We start from the raw sequence: 20,968 nt of genomic DNA on the forward strand, positions 1-20,968 counted from the left end.
TGCTGGGGAGAGGGTTTTTCCACTGCTGGGGAGAGAGGTAATTGGTTGCAGCTGTAGTAGGCATCTTGTGCTCCACCAGGTCTTTGGAGAGAGGCTATGGTTAGGTGTGTGGGTGGGGGGGGGGGTTGGTCTTTTCCTTTGCATGGGTATCTATGGGCCATGCCATGCTTTTTTCAGGTGTAGCTATCTGCTGGACTTGAAGATGTTCCCAGGCTGGAGTGGTTTCAGAAGCTAATGATTTCTTGCCATGCCCCTGGGTCTGCCTGTTCCTCCATTGGAACAAGGCCTTACGCCAGTGTCCCCCCAGTGAGTGGCTGTGGCAGAGTTGTACTGGCAGCCAATATCAGCATGCTTATACTGGGGCTCTGCATTGGTGTAATTCTGGCTTCCACCAGCATATCTCTGCGATATGCTGGCATATGGCCTAGTTGGCTCCCTGAGCAATCCCCCACCCTGCCTTTGGATTGCTGATATTTCCTCAATGGGAACAAATGTCTGTTTTGTTTTGTTTTTAATGGCCAAAGACCTCCCTCCTGGCAATGGAAGATGACACTCTTTTAGCTAGTGGGAACACAAGAAAAGTGGACACAGGCATAGATAAAACTAAGAGTTTTTAGTTAGCCAGGAAGCAACCTGGAAGTTCTTGCAATCTATAGTGTTGGTTTGGGAAATCTAATGTTCAAAGGTTTGATGTCTGATTTTTCAGAATCAAGGTTCTGTTGGTACATTTATTCATAAATAAATACCACAAGAAGAAAAGCCCTACTGGATCAGACCAGCAACCCATCTAATCTAATATCTTGATTCACATAGTAGCCAAGCAGTTCTTTTAGAAGGCCAACAAGCAAGGAATAGAGACCAAGACTTTCCCCTAATGTTGCCTCCTAGTTCTGGGATTCAGACATTTACTGCCTCTGAATATGGGGGCTCATTACCATGGCTAGTAGCCATTGATGTATACTTCTAATTTCTGTCTAATCCCAATAATAATAATAAAAACAATAATGAACAAAAACAAATTTGCACATAGCCTGGATTGATTACAAAAAGTCGCTTGTCTCCTCGCTGCATTTATGGATTGAAAAAACATTAGTAATTTTCAGAGTCATCAGCAATATTAGAAAGTTCTGGTCAGCAACAATGAGAAAATGGTGCACAGTATTGACAGCCAATGGAGTGGAACTAGGAGATGTCAGTATCAGACGTGAAATATTTCAAAGTGGCTTCATGTCATCTTTATTGTTTGTCATTGCCATTATGCCACTAACAATGATACTGAATAAAACACATCGTGGATATGAAATATTGAAGGGAGAAGAAAAAATACCTCCCTTTCAATTTATGGATGACCTTAAATTATACAGAAAATCTGAAGAGGAAATCAAGTTGCTAGTGCATACAGTTCAAATATTTAGCCAAGATATAGCTATGGAACTGAAAATGTGCAATGCTATCAATAAAATGAGGGAAGATTACTGAATCAGTTGGAATACAACTTGTGGATGGAAAGATGTTGCAAGCTAATGATACTAGTGAAAAAGAGGACTTGTGCTGAATATATAAAAAGTGTTTAAAAAATACTCAAGTTGAAACTAAATAGTGGAAATATAATTTGTGCAATAGACACCTGGGCCGTCCCATTGATTTGATCCTGCGCTGGAACTGTAGATTGGACATGAGCTAAATTGGATGCATTAGATTGCAAAACAAGGGAAAATAATGACAGCCAATCTCGTCCTACATACTCAACCTATAGTAGTTATTCCAGTAGTGAGTGACAGGAGTGCTAGGTGTGATTCCAAAAGGACTAATTAACCACATAGACGATATCAGCATAGACAGGATAACAGCTGGTCAGTTGCAAATAGCCACACTACTTGAAACATGCCATATGCTAAGGCAGTACCTGATTGACTCCTAGATTCTTAGATGAAATCCAGTGAGGAATCAAAACTTCTAGTCTAAACATCTGAAAGACTGTGGAAAATAGATGACCTCCACCTCCACCTACTCCATCATTATCATCACCACCACCAAAATACCCTTTTAAAGCCATCCCTGCTCATGGCCAGTCATTCAGTGAATCTCAGTTTAATTAGTCATTTAATAAAGAAGTATTTCATTTTGTCATCCTGAGGCTATTAGCCTTAATTTTATCAGGTGCGCCTTAGTTCTAGAGTTATGGAAGAGGGGAAAAACATCTCCCTATCTGCTTGCTCTCTCTGTGTGTTACGTGTTGTCAAGTAACTTCTGCCTTATGGTGATCCTATGAATTAATGACCTCCGAAACATCTTATCATTAACAGTCTTACTAATGTCTTGCAAACTGAAGGCTGTGGCTTTCTTTACACTTTCTATATCCCATGCATAATTTGAGAAACCTGTCCCCTCCCTTGGCCATCTTTTTTCTAAAATGAAACTCTTTAACCTTTAATCATTTTGGTTTCCCTCTTCTGTACTTTTTGCAGCTCTGCAATATCTTTTTTTTTTTTAAAGAACAAAACTGTATACGGAATTCAAACTGAAGCTGCATTATATGAGGGCATTATAATATTGTTTTATTTTCAGCCCTTTCCTAACAAGCACCCTTTGCGCCCAAAGTGGGGACTAGCCAAAAGGGGAGGTATTTTATTTATTTACTTCATTTAAAGCCTGCTTTTCTTGCTGTGACTCAAGGTGCATTACAAGATATAAAAATTTATTCAATCAGGCAGCACAAGATATCCAATCAACAAGGCAATAACTAGGATTACAGAAATGGGAAACAACACAACTAAAAGGGGAAAAAAACCTGTCTAAGGCATGGTATACCATAGTGGTGAAAGTGGACTACAAAGGCAGAAAAACCAAGATGATATGTCCAGTAAATATTGCAATAAAAACTACAATCCTATTCCAGTGGAACTCAGCACTGGATGTGCACGGGTCAGCAGGAGACTAGTTGTTCTCTAGAGTGATGGGAGTGGGGGAATTTTGATTAGACTTTTTACTCAATCTACACCCTGTGAAGGCCTTAGTGGAGGGATCCAGGGCAGGCCTCTCCAGCTGACATACTGGAGAGGTAGCCCCATAGTGTGGGAGTAATACAGGAGCCTATTAGTTATGCACTTTTCTGCCTTGGTATGAGATCTACCCCTATACAAGCTATTATGATGATAGAGAAAAAGGAGAGTTACTGGCAGCTGGACTGAGTGACTCATCCCTTCCGTATCAGCACATGGTGTGTCTGGGCGAAGACTTGTGCAAAGCCTTCAATCAGCAGTTTGGATCAGGACTAGAGTCAAGTTTACTGAACCAAGAAGTTATGCATGATGGACTAAGAAATGAAAGTATCATTTTCTGTTGCCTCTGATAGGAGTTTTTCTAAACAACAGCAAAAAGTTATTTTAAAAACTGCTGCACCCAGTATTGCCAACCTGTACATGACTCAGTTAGAAAAAACAGCCTTTTTGAATTCCTCCACCAAACCTTATTTTGAAAAGATCCTCCATTACGGGCGCTTCATTGATTATATCTTTATGATAATTGATGGACGGGACTATGCTAATCAATTGATTAACTGGATGAATACCATTGACAATAACGTCAAACTGTCAGGAACTGTACATGAGCAGTGTGTTAATTTTCTTGATGTAGTTGTGTATAAACTATTTGGGAACAAGCTGGGAGTGAGATCTTTCCGCAAAAGCACTGACAGGAGTGCTTATTTGCATTGTAAGTCCTTCCATAATCGATCTCTTAATCGATCTCCCTGCGGTCAATTTCTACGTATAAAGAGAAATTCGTCTAGAGAAATTTACTTTAGGAAAGAAGTGGAAAGGATGGACGAAGCTTTCAGTGCTAGAGGTTACCCGAGAAGGGTAATGGAGAGAGCAAAAGAAAAATCTTGTAACACACCTAGAGAGAAATTATTTGTACATCGTACTAAAGACAAGGAACCTAATATCAAATGGTCCATTGAATTTACTTCTCTTGCACCACAGATAGTTAAAATTATTAAAGGAAACTGGCATGTGATTCAGGGAATTCCGGGTTGTGATCCCCATCCCCACAGTGTGTTACAGACGTACGTGCAGCATGAAAGATAGACTAGTTCATTCAGACTTTAGGGAGAAGAAAAATGTAGACCCCTTGCTTATAGGACACCATGCCTGTGGGCATTGTAATGTGTGTGCTCGCTCGGTAAACACAAATGCTATCATCAATCCCCAAAATGGAAAACAATTATTCACCAAACACTTTTCAACTTGTTCTACCCCCAATGTAGTCTACATAATAGAATGTAAATGTGGGCTACAATATGTAGGGAACACAACATGTCGAGTGAAAATATGAATTCAAGAGCATATGTCGAAAATCAGGAACAGAGCTCTTGAGGCACCTTTAACACAACACTTTAATCAATTTCACCCCTGTGAAAGGGATTTTAGATTCTCTGTTTCATATGTAGCAGATCCTGCAACTAATTTAGCTAGTCAAAAATTGTTATTACGCATGGAAGCTGAATGGATCTTTAGATTGGGGAGTTTGGCTCCCGCAGGAATGAATAATGAAATAGACTTCACTGCACTTTTGTAAATATTTTATTAGCACCAGTCACTTTAAACAAATCGTGTAATGTTGCTTTAAGACCTCCACTTTGTTATGGACACAGTGGATGTATATTGAGTTGACCTTTAAGAATCACATGTTTGTGATTGTGAAGACACTTGTTGAAGAAGATGTAAGTAATGTAATGTTGTACAGGTTATTTTGGTATTGTTTATGGAGTGGATGCTTTGGTGTTACATTAATTTCTGTATTGTAGGCGTTAAATGATGGCTTGACAAAGCGTAACAATGTGAAACGGGCTGTTACAACTGCTGGTGCACCCGTTGCCAACAACCCGGGAGACCTATCTTCCACCTTGGCTGCTGTGGGGATATCACTGTCGTTCTTCATTGACAGCTTTTGCCTACAGGAAGAAGAAACAACAGATTTAATATCGGACATTGCATCAAATGAATTTAGTATTCATCGGAGCAGACTCTTGGTGCTTATTATATAGGAATTGCAACATTCGACTGCTGAGCATTGGTTCTGAATATTTATGTATGGAGTAGGACATAATTTATAATTTCCTTTGAAAATCTGCACATCGCACTTGCACTTTGAAGAATAAAACTATAAATTGTTAGTGTGGTCTTCTGGGACCAGTGGTCCCTTTGTGTATTCAAGCTACAAGGTAAACCAAGCCTGTTGGCTGTCAGATGCCAGTTGTATTATTCTACAAACGGTTTAGACCAGTCAGCTGCACATCAAGTTTGTGGGTTTCCTGAGACAATTCTGAACAGCACCTCTGTAGATGAGATCACCTTTGCACCCTATAGCTGTTCTGCTAGCAAGGCTATCACTTCCTCACATGGAGACTTCAGGCTCTCATTCTGCTGCTCTTGAGAGATCTTAACAGGATTTTTTGGCTTGCCCTAAAGTGGCTCTGTTGAGAGGGCTCTGTGCTGCTCAGGCATCCTTTAAGGTCCTCATTAAGCTATCACTGTTCATTTTGAGATGGACTTGTTGTTGGAATGTTTATATGACTTTCAGAAATGCTATTATTCCATCATTGCTCACTCACCAACTGACAGCTTCTCCTTATGGAAATAATGTCCTACTCCTGAGATTACTGTTGATCTCTCTCCACTCCCACAAGTGGCAAAAGGTGCAGGGCAGCACCGTAGGGTGTGACTTCCTCAGGATGAGGGAGCACTGAAGACTTATGGTATTGGGTAATGTGTTTGTGAATATATAAGCAGAGCCTAATAGAATAAATTAGATTCCTAAAACCTTTGCGCAAAGGTGCAATACCTTCAGCCAATTCACTGCATTGAGTCTAGAAGTGGACTGGAGATATATGACCCTTTTATTCTTGCAAGATGATTCCGTGGCTTTTAATCACAAATCATCAGATAATGTCCATGTTTGGGGGATATTAATAATGCTTCCATAAGATGATTTTCTAGTTCTTTCAGAGAGAAATGTTGAGTTATTCTTTATCTAACATTTGGAAGTTATCCAGTTGGATATCACACAAGTACTATTTACCATCTATGTAAAGCTAGTGGGTGAGGTTGTCTGAAGGCTTGGAATGAGATGTCATATGCTTCTGTAAAACTCTCTCCTTTTTCATCAGATCTGGGGGGCATTTAGCTTAGTTCTGAATCAGTGGAGGCTGTGGTAGGCTGGGGGCCAATTAATAGTCTGAAACTGAATCCAGACAGGTTGAAAGCGATGGTTTGGTGACCGAGGGAACTGTGATTTGCTCTGTTGGATGGGATCCTGCTTTACATACCAAGCTTGTTCGTAGTCTGGAAACATTACTGAACCCAAAATGCTTTCTGAGTTTCCAAATAGTAGCTGTGGCCCAGAATGTTTTTTTAATAATCTTCAGAGATGAACATTATAGCTTTCTAGAAGAGTTTTAAAAACAGTCTCATTTAAACAGGTGTTAAGTGTATTTTGTGCTTTTATTCTGTATTTTTCTGTGTTTATTTGGATTTTAATTGATATTTTTGTTAGCTACTTTGTCTTTTTTTTAAATGAAAAGCAGGATACAAATACTAGTAGTGAGAATACTGGAGGGAAATTACATTTTTTCTCAGTCATCTGCTCAGCTATTTGAATATTAGGAAAGTCTTTGAGGGACCACCTGTTCCCACGTGAACCTGCCAACTATCTGAGATCCCCTGTAAGAGATCATATCCAGCAGGTGACCCTGCCTTCAGAAGTTATGTGGGGATGACCACAGAGAGTGCGCCTTCTCAGCAATGAGACCTGGTGGTGGAATGTTCTCCTTACTCACTTGACAGACACCAAACCTATTGCTTACTTGTATCCAAACCTTGTTTTCTACCAAAAGTTGGATATTCCACCATTACAGAAGATGAGCCATTTTCACTAATTCCCCTCTCTCACTGTAGAACCCACATTGTGCCCTGTGGGCTGTAGTAGTTATATTATTTTCACTGAGTTCTACTTTTACAAGTTTGGATGTAGGACACTGGATTTTAGGTGCCAGAATAAAAGAATGTAATTCTCCCTAAATTTTAATAGATGCTGCCTTTTGCAATATATTAGTGCTGTTGGTGCTGCTGCAGAATTTTATGTTGCAATTGTATTGATTTTTTAATGTTATGGTTATTAACTTTCTGGTACTTAAATTGAAAAGTAGAATATAAACATATCTCCATTAGAAGCACTACTTGTCTGTCTCTCTCTCATAACAAAGCAGTAGAAACTCTGTATTTATTGCAGTGTACGCTCATTAACTGGTATGATTTTAGCTGTGATGCTTATCCAGAAACTCATGTCCCTTCTCTGCACATTTTAGTGATTCAAACACAACTTATTAATGAAGAACAAATTTCCAAAAGAGAAACTGTCAGGTTAGAAGCTCAAGGAGACCAACTGGCCATTCATTCAAGTGCAGTGGCTGGGACATCAACCCAAGGTATGCAGTCTCCTTATTTCCTAGGTAACATTTATGCAAAGATCATGTTACTAGCCAGGCATGCTGGAGGGTGATAAGAAGGCAAAGGAGAGCTTTTAGGGAGGGATGGAGGTCTCACCTTGCATGTGCTGGCCTGTATACCTCCTGGTGCACTCTCTTGAAGCAGATGTGGCTCTTCCTTCAGAAATTGATGTGCATCTTTAATTCATTGCTTCACTTATTTCCAGGGTCTAGTCAGTGTCTAGAAATGTATATATTTTCACCTAAGCCATTTATTCCTTCCCTCCTGTAACCCTGATCTTCATTATGTCTCCCACAGGTTTAATTGCTGTGGCTTTTTTATCGTACAATGGGCTGGAATCTGTCCTAGGAAATTCTTCTTTCCTGAAGAATATGACTCTGAGAAATGGCAGAACAGTGGAAGACATTCATATGAACTCTAGGGTAGTTAGCGCTTCTACCAGCAGCTGGATGAGAAATATTTCCAGCCCTATCAACCTCACTTTTCGTCATGTTGAGGTATGTGAATCAAGTCTGTTGAAGACACCTGGTTAATTTTAACCACATTTTCCTGTTCAGCTTATCATATTTTTCTGTGAATACATATTAAAATATGATAGAGAACATAAATGCCAAGGAAGATTTAGAGCTGGCCTAATGTCCTAAGCTGAACTGTCTCCCAGGAGCAAAGTTAAGCTAATCAGAGTTGTACCAGTTGTGCCAGATGTGAGGAAGTATGGTAGCCTTTTTTAAAACCTTTTTTACCTTTATGGTAGCCTATCTGAAACAAAATCCATACATAGTTCCTTTAGCTCATCTTACACTTATCTGTTTTACTGAATGCTGTCTAATCTGTATGCTAGTAGAGAACATAACTATTAGTTCTTTGGGAACTTTATTTACAGGAGTTGTAACCTGTCTTGAACTGAGTCAAGGCAGGGTACAAATCCCATAAATGAATGAATCAGACATCTCCTTCTAAACATTCTCCTTCCTTGCAGGATAAGGATCCCCAGAAAGAGACCATTTGTGTCCATTTGAACTCTGCAAGCAAGGATGGTGCCTGGACTCCTGAAGGCTGCTGGCATCTCCATTCTAATGTCTCTCATTCCAAATGCAGTTGCCAGTATCTGTCTACTTTTGCTGTGTTGATGGCCACCAAGCCCAAGCAAGTATGTGGTATTTAGGTTTGAAAATGTCTCCGTTCCCTGTTGTTGTAGCAAAGAATGAAAACAGGAGCTTAAGCCAGTGCTGAGCCATTTATTGATGTTAACTTAGAGGCTATGAATGTTATTGTTTTTAACAATCCTAACCTCAGACTGAACATTTAAGAGATTTGTAACCCGTCTTGAACCCCTCCAGCCCTTTCTTGCCATGACAGTTCAAGAATAAATTATTTCATTACATTAAATATACTTACGTTAAATATATTTTCAGCAAGCTGCTCGGCACATTATTTTCAAGCAATGCAATGAGTGGACTGAAATAGATGTAAGCCAGCTGAGAATGTGTTCCTTCAACAAATTTATGTGGGATGAAGTGTAAAAGAAACTTGTTTGTCACATGACGATGTTCAAGTCTGAGAGTAGCTCTTCTGTGTTCCAGGGGGATCTGATTCTCTTCTTTATCAGCTATGTTGGACTGATCATTTCACTCATCTGCCTCTTCGTATCCATTGTCACATTTCTATACTGCCGCTCCATCCAAAATAGCAGCACATTCATCCACCTACAGTTGAGCCTGTGCCTCTTCTTTGCAGACATCCTCTTCATCGCAGGAATAGACAAAACATATAACAAGGTACTCAATGAAAGGAGAGCCAGGTCTCTGCCCAACGAAATTCTATAGCCTGGCTGCTTGAGGAATAAGTTCATGCTGTTTAGAAAAGAAACTGAAGTTCTTTTGTAAGAGAACTCCATACTAGATAGGAAAGGCAGAGTAAAGGATGGAGAGAGATTGTAAAAGCATATCCCACCCTCATGGTGAACAGAAGAACAGAGACAAACCATAAGAATAACATTTTGGGTAACAAAGGGACAGTTGAGTGGATGAAAAAAAGATCAGGAAGCACCCAGTCTAGCCTTTATTGACTCTCTACTGCCCTCATCTGCCAATGTCTATACTAGCATTAAATGACACTGTATTGTCCATTCCTTCCAACACAATGCATCCTGAAAGGCTATGTGTGAGTTTCAGAGACTCTGTCCTGTAGATTTTAGAATTGTGCTTTCCAGCTTTATTCTTCTCTCTTTACATACACACACACCATACAGTGTATAGAAGCCTTTGGGATACACACCCAAAACTGAGTGATCCAAACTGGGGTTTCAGGGACAACAAAACAAAATTGGTATCCCTGAAATCTGGGTAAGATTCTCTAATCTGATTAGAGAATCCGGATTTATCCGGACATTACTCCCTATGGGAAATAATGGGGGAAACTATCTGGGGGCGGGGGCTGGGGGGGAGCATTTTTCAAGCAATTGTAATCAAATTTGCAGGGAACCTATTCCTTCCTGTTCCCTAAAGATATTCCAAGTTTCAGGAAGATTGGACCCCGGGGTTCAGTTTTATGGGTCCCTGAATAAGCTGCCCCCAGCCACTCTCTATTTTTCCTATAGGGGAAACATTTCCAAGGCAAAGGCAACCCATGCCCAAAAGCCAGTCCCAAATGCATGTCCCACTCCCATGCAAGGTGAACCAACAAATCTCAACAAAACCAAAGTGAAGCAAGGGAACCAACGTAGAAACAGAGAACCACAATGTCAAAGCAAAGAATCCCAATCAAACTGAAAGAAGGGGAGGCTTTCTGGAGTCACAGAGTTTAAAAGGTGGATGGTGGTGGCTTGAAGGGCTCTTTTGGAGCTTGGGAGGGAGTGGAGGAGCAGGATGGGATCTGTCTGCTGCCTCCTTTCTCCCACCAGCATTGAACCACTCTCCTGCTGTAGTGCGAAGCTTGCCTCGACTTTGTGCCGCTTCGCTCACTGCTGCTCCACCTCTGCTGTGGCTGGCTGCAGCTGCTTGCAGCCAAATAATCCAGCCCAGTAAAGTTTAGTTCCCTGGATCTGATCTGGGATTTTCATATGTGACATGGCATAGTCGGAATATGCTGGATCGGCATAAAGCCAGCTACAAAGCCAGATCACTAATTCTGAATCACACTCCCCTAGAAGACCTTACTGTCTGTTCTTGTCCCTCTTACTGCTTCTGACACCGGGGCGGGGGGGGGGAGGCATTTTTTTTTACATATGTGCCATGTACAAGTAGCCATGAATATGGTTTGTTTTCTGTGGGAGATATTAGGAATGGAAAGATACTTGATATAATATAGAGTGATCCAGGCCATTGTACCTTCTCTAGATAGTGTTGCAAGGGCAAAAAACATACCTTTTCATCAAGCCTGGTCTGCATTCCATTTGTTTCTGATCATAGCTGTTGCTGATCATGTAAAATGGAAGAAGTTTGCTTTGACTTCTCGAGAGCAGGTTGTCCCATATTTCTGACTGGGATGTTGAACAGCTCTATTGCAATACCGCATGGTAGAATTCTAGAAGCTTGTTTTAGCCCATTTCAGATTCTAATCCAAAACTCAGAGAGCAAAAGCAATACAAGAGTCTAATCTTGGAGGAAAGACAGCTGTTATTTCTGATGCAGGTCATGTGCTCAGTTATCGCTGGATTGCTGCATTACCTCTTCCTGGCCTGTTTTGTGTGGATGTTCTTGGAAGGTGTGAACCTGTACTTCATTGTCAAGAATCTGAAAGTTGCAAATTACAGCAGGGCCAACAAACACATGAGGGTATTCATGTACATTTGTGGCTATGGCATCCCTGCTCTGATAGTAGCAGTTTCTGCAGCCAGTGCTCCGTGGGCCTATGGGACTCATTATAAGTAAGTGCTAGTTTTAAGTGAGAACGAATGTTAACTTTTGTAAAACTCTTTTCAAAGCCTACTGACTAAAGCATGTTTGCCAGTGGAACACACCCCATCTTCTTACTCAAAAGTAAATACTGTTCATTTAAATGGAACCTTTCCCCAAATATTTGCATCTGAGATTACATCTTTAGACTGACTCTGTAATAAAATCAACAAGGGATCTTTTGTCACAGTGATTCCCAAATAATGAGTTGATATTCTTTAGTGGCACCGGGGATACTCATGGGTAGGTGATCTTGGATATAGGAAGGAGCAATGTGACCTATATCCTTATATGTCCTTTACTAGACATATTCTTCTCTTGTGATGATTATTATTCCCTCAAGGCAAAGAGCTATAATCCAAAGTGTAGTGCCATTATTAATTCATCATAGCCAATGCTGTGCTAAAATTAAAATAAAGGGCTCTTTTAAAGAAATGACTTCCAGGTCAGTGGGGGAAGACTGGAAGGTAGGTCTAGAACATAATACTATCTAATTAAGTTGTATACAGTATCATGTGATCCAATGCTGTATCAAGATGCATTGGTAGACAAGTTCTGCCAAGAACAAGCAATGCCTAGAACTACTACTGCTCAGTCCTGAAACCTAGAACTGAATCCATCACATCTCCAAATGTTTATCCAGGCTGGGAGTTCTTGTTGTGATTTTGCAATTCCAATAATTAGAGCTGAGATAATAAATTAATGCTAGCCTATGCTAGTTCATTGAGTATGAGTACCAGACATGTTCTGTAGAAACTGTTCTGCGGTTTCATTACATGAGGATTTTCCTAAAATTCTGCTGATGATCTTCCTTTCTTTTTCCTCAGCTGTTGGCTTAATACTGATAACGGGTTTCACTGGAGCTTTCTGGGACCAGTCTGTGCCATAATTGTGGTGGGTAAAAATGGTTTCTTGTATTCTCTAAGATGAGGAAAAATGAATTGATATTTAAAAATCTACCCTACACAGAGAAACGTGAACCTGATTCACATTCCATTGCAATCTTCTTTAACATGATTTTGCAACAGAGAAGATTATTTTTTTATCAAGTATAAGGCAGGAAGAAATTTATAAATAGCAACAAAACTGGTTCAACTTTTATAACAAATATAGAACAAAACACAACTTCCTCGTCATAGAAGGAAGTTCATCCAGTTCCTGGCCAGCTACTCAGACATGCAACTTTTCGGGAGATGGGGGAAGGGAAGGGAAGGAGGGAGGGAGCTCTCCAGATTCCACTGGGAGTTCCCATCTTGCCTCCCTGCTTTACAACTTGTAAGGGAAAAGAAGGCCCTTTAAGTGCTGGATGGCAGAAACCTTAATTCTTATTGTCACCCCGGACTAGGACTGAAATAGAAATCCATTCACTAATCCAAAAGTTTCCTAAGGATTTAGGTTTTAGTAAACTCACTTTGGTTTGCTTGTGCGTTCAATCTAAAGTTGATATAACCTTGGCACAGTGGCAGACTCTCTAGTCTTAGATCGACCTTGTATTATCTGCACAACTAGTTTATCAGGCAGAATTGCCTATTATATGGTGATATTGAGTTAAAAATAACTGCACTGATATCACTAGATTAAGTAAAGAATCTGTGGCATTGATCCTCTCATTTTTCACATAATTATAAACTGCATCATTTCATTAAAGGCAACATCAGATTAAGAGCTAAGAATGTTGTATAATCATTTCCAATAGAAGCTGTTTGACCTTTTTAAAATTCCATTTTCTATATCAGATCAATACAGTGTTTTTCTGCCTTATTCTGAAGATTTTGCATGAGAAGCTTGCATCTCTCAATTCAAAAGTATCTACCTTGAAAAATACCAGGTAAGACAAACTACAAATAAAGATATGACACATAGGAGGTGTGGCAGAACACCCCCATTGACTGGCAGGCACTGCTCTTTCCAGCACTCTGAGACATCTAGGCACCAGCACCTGCCCAAATTTATGCCTGCAAGGCGCTGCTCTCCTGGCTTGTCTGATCCTCAGAGGGTTTTCTTTCCTCCTTTTTGTACCACTGCCACTATCTGGCCATTTTAGGAATTACCTGCCAAGAGGGCCACCAGCTTCCCTTTCCATGCTGCTATTCTGCCTAATGCTTGTGTTTCTTGTTACCTAGTGACTGGTTACCATGGGGACAGCTTACTGCACTTGCACACTCTGAGGGGATTAGCAGTTTACCAACTGACCACCTCCCTTCCCTTAGAACCTTTTTATAATAACATGCTCGAACAGTGGATATCTATATGGTACAGAGAACAACTATCAGAGTTTAAAACAGTAAAGAATTTATTAAAAGTAAAATGTCCACATGCATACTCTCAGTACAGCAGCCAGTTGAGCAAGGACTATCAAAGAAAGGTGCAAACATGCAATTCTTCTGCCCCTCACTGAGAACAAGACCAGCTAGGGCACGTACAAAGATGTAGATTCTTTAAACTTACAAGTTACAGCATTCTAAAAGCTTCCCACTGTCTTAATGTCTGTGTTTAATCAGTCAGCCCTTTGTCTGCTCCAAATGGCAATTGCACCCTTCAGTTGTACAGAATGGCAGTTAAAAAATAAAAGAGAGTCCAAACAGCCACAGAATGCCTCTGCAGGGGGAGGAGGGGATCCCCCCTCAAGCCATTTCCCCCCATGTCAAAATAGCACAGAAGAGATGTTTTTTTCCTTGCTTTTTCTGCGCCACATGGAGTATTCTGTGCATATGGAACAGTAAAATCATGGGGGGAACTCCCCCCATTCTATTGTGACATGAGGAAATGGCTTGAGAGGGAAGGAAGGAGCCCCTCCCCCCCTTGGAGGCATTCTGAGGCCATTTGGGCTCTCCTTTATTTTTTAACAGACCCAACTCTTTAAAAACCTGCATGTATAGCCTGACCCTTAGGGTCACTCTAAATGTTATTTCTTTCACAAGTTTGCCATAGAGCCAATTCAGGCTCACACAGACACACAGTGCTCTGGGGAATGGCTTGTATAAAAAAAGGAGAGCCCATATGGGCTCAGAAAGCTGCCAGGGAAAGAAAGCTCCTGCCTTTCTCCCAAGCTTTCCCTCCATTTCTGCTGCTGCACATGGAGGTATTGTGTGCACGTGCGGCAGCATAAATGGGAATGCTCCCCCCTCACTGTTTTTTCATGGGGGGAAATGCTTGAGAGAAAGGCAGGAGTTTTCCCTCCCTTGGTGGCAGTTTTCCAAGCCCTTTTGGGCTCTCCTTTTTTAATGCAAGCCATTCCCCAGATCTGCTGTGTGTCTGCAGAAGCCCAGGTTGGCTCTATGGTGAACTCATGAAGGAAGTGATGTTTAGAGTGACCCTTAGAAAGGACACACAGACTCTGTTTATGTGTGTGTGTTGTGTCTGTTTGTGAAGAGAGACTAAAATGTATCTTCCGGGAGATTTCAGGAAAGGATTCTTTAACCCACAGAATGTGAGCAAATAGATAACTAGTAATAATAACTCACCATTAAAAACTAAATGTGAAGGTTTTGTATAGCCCAAACCTCCAAATTAAAATATAGGTGCTCAATTACCATGCTGGTAAGCAGGACTTTTTTTCCAAGAAAAGAGGTGGTGGAACTCAGTGGGTTGCCCTCGGAGAAAATGGTCACGTGGCTGGTGGCCCCGGCCCTTGATCTCCAGACAGAGGGGAGTTGAGATTGCCAATCTAAACTCCCCTCCGTCTGGAGATCAGGGGGCGGGGCCACCAGCCATGTGACCATTTTCAAGAGGTTCCGGAACTCCGTTCCACCGCGTTCCCGCTGAAAAAAAGCCCTGCTGGTAAGTAACAGCACCTAGGTTGTTGAAGAGTTCCAGACAATTAGTTCCAGAAGGGCCAATTTTGGGGGGAGTTCCAGAAGGGCCAATTTGGGGGGGGGTGTATGAAAGCCTGGGTCCTTGGCTCCACAGAAAAAGCAAGCTGTAAGCAGAGATGAGCAGGCATTCCCTAACTCAACCCCAACTTTCTTTATTCCTCAGTTTCCCTCCCTGAAGTGAATTCTGGAAATTGTTGTTTCCCTGACAAGAACTCCCAGAAGTCACTTGAGGGAGGAAAAGGAGGTGCTTGGTACATTCTGGGGATGTAGATTTCAGAATGCCAGTGTGGGGTATTGGTTTGAGTGCCAGAAATCCTCACTCTGCCAAGCAAGTTTGCTAGGTAACCTTGGGCCAGTCACATATACTTAGCCTAAGCTACCTTAGAGCATTGCTCTTAGATAGAACAGGAGAGAAGAATGATTCAAGCTACTTTAGGTCCCCATTGAGGGAAAGGGCAGGGAGGGTATAAATAAAATAAAAAATGCCTGATCATTAATGTCAGTTGTTGTGGGAGCTACAGTTGTTAGAAGACATTGCAGGAGAGATGAAAGTGGAAAAGAAAGAGTGATGCAAGTGCAAGAATTTTCTTTCCTCTCTGCTGCTTCCATACTATGCCTCATCAACAGGGCAAATAAACTGGGATATGTGTTTGTGTAGTAGCATTACTCCCCACTTCTCTGCACAGTGAGAAGTTCAGGGCTAGCACTTTCCAGATTTGGGGGAATTTGTATGAAAAAAGTCACTGGGGATTTGTGCTGTCTTGGTAATATTTGCCTTATTTACATATATGCAAGTAGAGCATAAGTGAAAGCAAACAGACACTCCTTGAAGGCAGCATATCTGCTACTCCTGTCATTCTCAGAGACACAGAGCCAAGCTACAAGTGACGAATGACACTTGAACAGCAAGTGAACAGTCTCACGTGTATTCCTCCCGGTTCACATGCGCTCCACTTGCACTCCACTTGATCACTCCGCTACATGAGGAATACACGTGAGTCTGTTCACTTGCTGTTCAAGTGTCATTCGTCACTTGTAGCTTGGCCCACAGTGACTCTTTTAGCCAGCTCACAGCTCTCACTGTTTCCCGCCCCCTTGCCCCCTCCCGCTGACTACTGTTTCTTCAAGCACACATACACACCTGCCCCCTCTCCTCAGGAAGAGGGGTGATAGTTTCTCCACATTCTAATGGGTAAATCATTCACATACATGCTCCCCACCTATCGGGATAAAACACCCACAGCTGCTAAAGAATATTAACATTGTTCCATCAAAGGTGCTATATTGTATTAGATGGCACTTAGACCAAGCCATACTGATAGATCCATTCAGTTCACACATCTGATATAGTGGCTCAAGCTCATGAAGGCTTAGGCTACAACAAACTTATTAGTCTTTAAGTGCCACCGCTCTCTTTTCTTTTTGCTACCTCAGTCTAATATGCCTACCACAGTGGAATGTAGACCCGTTTACAGTAATCAAAACGCAAAGCTCAACCGTAGTAATAAAAAAGTGGCTGTGAACGTATGCAGAATGCGTTCCCCTCACCTTAGAAGATCAGAACCCAGTCCTTGATTGGAGGATGGACTACTACTTTGTAGGCTTCAGCCCTGGCACCTCTTAAACATGGCTAGGGGGCTGGGTTGTGAAGAAGGCAGGACTTTTTTTTTCTGGGAAAAGAGGTGGTAGAACTCTTAAGAGGGAAATGAGGGAGAAACACATGGGCCCCCTTACAAAACGTCCATTTCCTCCAGGGAACAGATCTCTGTCTGCAGATCAGGGGGGCAGAGCCACTGGACACAAGAGGTGCTAGAACTCTGTTCCACTGCATTTCCGCTGAAAAAAAGCTTTGGGAGAAGGAAATTAGTGTGAGAACAAGAACTCTTCCCATAGACATTCAGGTTTTCATTTCTCCTTCCTCCAGAGTGGTCCTAATCCTAATTGGGCAGGTACCACATGCACAGGAACAGAGCACAACCCAACTCATGTGTGATTGTGTTATTTCTAACACAGGGGACCCCAGACCCAACTTATGTCCCTCATAATGTGTGAAGATGCTGTTCATGTTTTATCTTACTTACCACCAATCAGCATGTCTTGTCTTTCATGTCTTGTGAAGCTTGCTCCTTACAATAGCTTCAGGTCTCCTTCCATGTAACATGGGTGGAGACATAGAGTTTCAAAAATAAAACACTGAGATTCAGAAAGTGGCCTCAGATTTTTTATTTAGAGAATATATATGCTGCCTCTCCAGAGACCTACTCAAGGAAGTTCACAAGATAAAATACAATTTGTGCATACCTCTAGTCACAAGGTGTTTGTTTACCCCCTCACCTTTGACCAGCCCAACCAGCCAGGTACTATCAACGTGGGGCGGGCGGGGGGGGGGGAGACTGGGCCTAGATGCACAATTCAAAGCAGCTTGTCTACAAAAGTCATACACACAACTAGGATCTGACTGCCTTTCAATAGCTCAGATTGAATCACCTGTTGTCTTCCTGATAATTCTTTTTGTATGTACAGTGCTGTCTTTCTTTGATACAGGTCATTGACATTTAAGGCCATAGCCCATCTATTCATCTTGGGCCTGTCTTGGTGCCTAGGCCTCTTTCAGTTTGGACCATTGGCTGATATTATGGCATACCTGTTCACCCTTACCAACAGCGTGCAGGGAGCCTTCATCTTCCTGGTGCACTGCTTGCTCAACAAAAAGGTGATGTACAGGACAAAACACTGTTGAAGTTGGGGGCATCAATACCTAGTTGGCATAACAGGCTATAAGATGATGCTTGTTTTAGTACCCTATGCAATTTCAAAAGGCTGACTTTGATTAACAAAACTGAACAGCTGGTTAAATAGTTAAATCCTCTTTTCTCTCTTCCTCTGACATGTATCAATCCAAAATGGAGCTGTATGTGCACAAATGCAATTCACTTTTTATATATTAACAGTGACCCATGCTCTTCATCTCATTTGTGCAGAGTCCAATGGAAATCAAATTGGTGGTAGTAAACACTGTTGGTTCATACCACTCTCCTGTCTCTATGTTAAAGCCTTCTTCTACCATCCATTCCCCTTTATGTATGCAGCCCTGAGGTGCAGGGCTCCAGAGGTGCAGAGAAAATGGATAATGGGGTATCCAACTGCACTCTTAAGGGGAGGGGAGAAGGAAGCAAAAATATCCATCAAAGCAAGAGACAACATGAAAGAGGAGAGTATGGTGGTAAGGGAAAGGGTGGAGAAAACTGAAAGTTATCACTGTACTGGAAACCATAGAAAGGAGTGGGAAGACATGGAATGAGAAGATGCATCAAATGAGTGTTAGACATTACAGCTAGAGAGATGAAAGATCTAAATGAGACTGCTAGGTCAGTGAGTTCAGTAATTTCATGCGTGCAGCTCTGAATGACACAGTGATGTTGCACATGTAAATAATGCCCCTCAGGGCCATTTGGGGTCAGGAAAATGGCTGGGAGCAGAGGAGAGGATGAAGCCTATTTCTCTCCATTCTATTGTTTCAATCCAAGTCCAGCCTCTGCAGTGCTTGAGAAATTAGTTCCCTGCAGCTGCCCTCTGACTTTGGGGAGTGGGGTGACCTGATTCATTACAAAAAAAAATCAATGCAAAGAGTGAGGTCAAAGACAGGACCAGAATGATGAGTTAGAGGAGAAGATGGATATTCAAGATGGTGGTGAGAAAGTAAGATTACCAATGTGAATACTAAAGTCCTTCAAGCTAAAGGTAGGCAACTACAATGAAAAGGAAAAGGAAAGCTCAAAAGCAGAGCAAAACGATCGAAATGGGAGAGTGGGAAGCGTAGAGGGAAGAGTTGGATGGGGAACATGGCAAAGGAAAGGCAAGTTAAAAAGTGGAAGAATCTATGATATATAAAGCAGTTTAATGGGGACAGGAAGAAGCTTACACTTCCTCCACATTCCTTAGGAGCTTGGGAGAAGGAGAGGTCACTAAGCAGGAATGCTGTTTGAATGGTTGCCCCCTGCCCATCTTTTTTTAAAACCAATTTGTTTTTAAATAAACAACCTTAACTCTAGTGTGAGTTCACATCAGCAAGTGGCCTGCCCAAACTTGACGAGAGTCCACCCTGATTCCAAACTTGACCATAGGTATTGCTGGCTTTATACCTGCCCCCTCAGTTAGGAGGACCTTATCAGTATATACTAACCAGGTTTATTTAAATAAGTTTAAGATCCCTGATTCAGTATGAAGCAGGCAAAAAATGTACTCTCTCATCACCAGTTAGAAACATTCCCCCTAAAATCTTGAGGTGTATTAACAAAGACATACACAGGATGTGGTTATCCCATTATATACTGCATTGGTCAGGCCCCACCTGGAGTATTGTGTGCAGTTCTGGAGGCCTCACTTCAGAGGCCTGGGGACCAAGCCCTACGAGGAAAGACTCAGGGACGTGGGAATGTTCAGTTTGGAGAAGAGGAGGTTGAGGGGAGACATGAGTGCTGTCTTTGAGTATCTGAAAGGCTGTCACTTAGGGGAGGGGAAGGAGCTGTTCCTGTTGGCAACAGAGGTTGGGGCTCAAAACTAAACCTATTGTTTAGGGAGGGAAGGTACTGGCTGGACATGAAGAAAAACTTCAGGTTAAGAGTAATTCAACAGTGAAATTGGCTGCCTAGGGATGTGGTGAGTTCCCCCTTACTGGCAGTCTTCAAGGAGCGGTTGGATGAATACATGCTGGGGATGCTTTAGACTGTTCCTGCATTGGGCAGGGGATTTGACTAGATGGTCTCTAAGACACCTTCCAACTATGATTCTATGAAAATCCTGCTTGGCCCTGAAGCAACCAGCTATATGATCAAATATGCACATATTAATGTCCAAATGAATCCACAAATTCAGACCAAATGTCATGATATTTCACATTTTTGTTGTCTATTAAAGGCAACTTTCTTTGACTGTAATATCTAATACTTCAGACCATGTTGCAATATGGGGTGTAGCTATTGCTTTCTTCTTTTGAACAATTACTCGTTTAGCTATTGCCAAGGCTCATAAGCTCCAGAGTCTTTGTCCTTTTGAGAGAAGAAATCTCATTGTGTGTTTTTGATCTTCAGGTGAGAGAGTCATATTGGAATTGCATTTGTCGCCACAAATATATCCAGCCTTCTACTACTGAGATATCTATGACTGCTGCTCCCTCTAGCGTTACCACGGTAAGGCAGATGTGTGATCCAAAGATTGTATCAAAACAGCTATCATACAGATAACCTGTTTCCTTCATCCCCCATATTTGAATAGTAAAGTATTCTTAGGATATGCTGGCCCAGGGCAATTTTTAAGGATCATAATTGCTCTTCTAGAAATCTGATCATCATACTGCAAGCAGCATTGCTCAGATCCCTTGCATCTCTGCTCTGTAGTTGGAAGGAGGCAGCTGGCCCATGGTGGGCCAAAAAGAGAAATATTGGTGCAGATATTCTTTTACACTGCACACTATATCTGCCCTTCTTGGAACTTCTGACCACTTTTGTGGTTTAACAGTAAGGTGCCAGACCAGGACCACAAGAAACTCTATGGGAGTAGATTGTCAGTGAAGTTGAACTATGCAGTTATAACTCTGCCACAAAATCATCTTAAGTTCATATCCTGATATATCATTAATGGACTTCTTTAGGAAATCCAATATTTCATAAAAAGTACACCTTCATGGATGAGATTCTTCTCTCATAACATGATTGTTTCATTGAAATGGCTGTAGTTTGGAATAGTTTTT

At 41.6% G+C, this 20,968-nt stretch overlaps 1 protein-coding gene across 1 annotated transcript in view; it reads left to right on the plus strand.

Moving 5' to 3' along the window:
* LOC129330709 (adhesion G protein-coupled receptor E2-like) overlaps positions 1 to 20,968 on the plus strand; it is a 34,942-nt gene that overhangs the window by 12,161 nt on the left and 1,813 nt on the right. Inside the window, exons 5-13 of the mRNA XM_054980865.1 lie at positions 7,367 to 7,486; positions 7,806 to 8,005; positions 8,488 to 8,658; positions 9,092 to 9,286; positions 11,141 to 11,376; positions 12,232 to 12,298; positions 13,141 to 13,232; positions 17,764 to 17,932; positions 20,310 to 20,408. Of these exons, the coding sequence (XP_054836840.1) occupies positions 7,367 to 7,486; positions 7,806 to 8,005; positions 8,488 to 8,658; positions 9,092 to 9,286; positions 11,141 to 11,376; positions 12,232 to 12,298; positions 13,141 to 13,232; positions 17,764 to 17,932; positions 20,310 to 20,408 (1,349 nt within the window). The remainder of the gene's footprint in view (positions 1 to 7,366; positions 7,487 to 7,805; positions 8,006 to 8,487; positions 8,659 to 9,091; positions 9,287 to 11,140; positions 11,377 to 12,231; positions 12,299 to 13,140; positions 13,233 to 17,763; positions 17,933 to 20,309; positions 20,409 to 20,968) is intronic.

This window comes from Eublepharis macularius, chromosome 5, assembly GCF_028583425.1.
Source record: "Eublepharis macularius isolate TG4126 chromosome 5, MPM_Emac_v1.0, whole genome shotgun sequence".
NCBI lineage: Eukaryota > Metazoa > Chordata > Lepidosauria > Squamata > Eublepharidae > Eublepharis > Eublepharis macularius.